This window comes from Emiliania huxleyi (genome assembly GCF_000372725.1).
Source record: "Emiliania huxleyi CCMP1516 unplaced genomic scaffold EMIHUscaffold_3891, whole genome shotgun sequence".
NCBI lineage: Eukaryota > Haptophyta > Isochrysidales > Noelaerhabdaceae > Emiliania > Emiliania huxleyi.
The window spans coordinates 1-1840 of NW_005199051.1; the positions used below are offsets into that span (position 1 = coordinate 1).

Below are 1840 nucleotides of genomic sequence, written 5' to 3' on the forward strand. Positions count from 1 at the left end.
ACCTTGCTCGCCCTCGAGGTGCTGCACGTTGCCGTGGGTTGGGTCAAAGGGTACCCTTCGCTCAACCTGTGTCACCCGAAATCCCTAAGACACTCTTATGGTTTTTTTTTGCAAATTTGCGAAGTGCGGCTTCGGTGTGCATTTTTGCGGCTTCGGTGTGATTTTTTGCGGCTTCGGTGTGATTTTTTGCGGCTTCCGTGTGCGTTTTTGCGGCTTCCGTGTGCGCCCGTCGCTTACCTGCCCGCGACGACGCTGCCCGCCTTTGCCGCGCCAGCCGCCGGCTTGCTGCAGCCGCAGCGCGCGGTGCCCGACCACCGGCGCGCCCGCCCGCTCGCCTTCTCGCGCCGCCTCTCCGCGCAAAGCCGCTCACGCCGCGCGTACTCAGCCATCGGCGCGACATCACCCCCGCAGGCACCTCGCGACGGGTCGGCGCACTCGTGTGGCTCAACGCGGACCTACGGAGCGACTCCGCCGCGCGGCTTGGCGCTGCCCATGGCAGCAACAGGTGCCGCCCCACCACCCGCCTGCTGCCTCTGCCTCTCTCAGCCAAGACCGCCAATACACTTACGCCCCCCGCTTCCCCTCTGGCCTGCTCGAGTCTTTGCGCGCGAACCGCTCCTCTACCAAGGACGCGCCACCCATCGACGGCTCCCCCGAGGACACCTCCTCGGGTGATGACTCTTCCGACGACCCTCCGTCTGACGGGGACGACCATCTCGCAACTGCTCTTGCAGAGGAAGCCGCCAACCGTGCCCTCGAGCAGTCCCTCGACAAACTCGCGTCTCAGCCCCGCCGGCCACAGCCGCGCCGCGAGCGGCCTGCTCGAGGGGACCCTGGCCACTGGGAGGGGATCATTGCCCACACGCTCTCGCATTTCCGCCAACGCCATCGCCCTGTCTCAGAGGCCACCGCCTCCGAGCTCCCCGCCGGCCCTTCTCTCGCGCGGCTGCCACCGCCACCGCGCGAGGCGAATGCCTCCCAGCTCCTACCGGCCGCAACCGGCCCGCCCTCCCGCCGCCGCGGCACCCAGATGCTGAAGCCTCTCGGGTGGCCCAGGAGGCCCGCACCGCCTCGCGCTCCCCTGCAGCGCCCCGACCCCTCCCTGACCGCCCCCGAAAGCGAAGCCCGCGCCCTGCGCGGCCACCCAACCGATTCTGACTCCGACCCCAGGGCCTAGGCGGCCCGCCATGAAATCTAGCCGTGTGTGCTGGCGTCCGGGTCCCAGCGGGTTTTCACGTAACAAGTACACACAAGGGCTCCAGCCCTGTCTCGCGCACGCGTCCCTGGCGGGCGCCGCGGACCAGTTCCAAGGGCTCAAGTATGGCAGAGCGTCTAGTGTCGGATGCTCCTACTAAGGGCGTAGTCTACGCTCTTACTCCTACCATCAACTCCGTGCCGGTCCACACAGTCCGCAAGCCTGGGCGCGGCCGCTGCCTCATCGCGGCGGAGGGCGTGAGCGCCGGAGCGACAGTCCTCGAGGAGATGCCGCTGATCGCGCTGCCGCTTCCTGACTCGACAGAGCACGCCTTGCTCTGCGACGTGTGCCTGCGCGACATCGGCAGTCCTGCCGAGCACATACAGCACGCCGCGGAGCTCGACAGCCCGCCCGTTCTGCCCATCGATGGCGATCCCGACTTCGACTGCCGGCGCGTTGAGTGCAGCCGCGGGTGCGACGCGCAGTTCTGCAGCCGGGAATGCGAGGCCCTCGCCCAGGCCACCTTCCACGGCCCGCTCTGTCCAGGCGCGGAGCCGCAGGCGCCTCACGCCGAGGCAGTCGAGGCCTTTCTGGACCACGCACACGGCACGGACGAGGCCTTCCTGCTCGGCGGCCGGCTCGTGG

General features: G+C 68.6%; 2 protein-coding genes across 2 annotated transcripts; both read left to right on the top strand.

The window, feature by feature from the left end:
* Positions 1-202: 202 nt before the first annotated feature.
* On the top strand, positions 203-1252 carry EMIHUDRAFT_460802 (hypothetical protein; the record flags this gene model as incomplete). The annotated part of the gene is made up of 3 exons (XM_005771316.1): positions 203-317; positions 412-505; positions 1120-1252. Coding segments are annotated over 3 exons (267 nt in total), but the record flags the coding sequence as incomplete, so codon positions are not given.
* Positions 1253-1320: 68 nt separating this feature from the next.
* EMIHUDRAFT_255786 (hypothetical protein) lies at positions 1321-1773 on the top strand (the record flags this gene model as incomplete). Its single annotated transcript, XM_005771317.1, has 1 exon — positions 1321-1773. A coding segment is annotated over one exon (453 nt), but the record flags the coding sequence as incomplete, so codon positions are not given.
* Between the last annotated feature and the right edge of the window lie 67 nt (positions 1774-1840).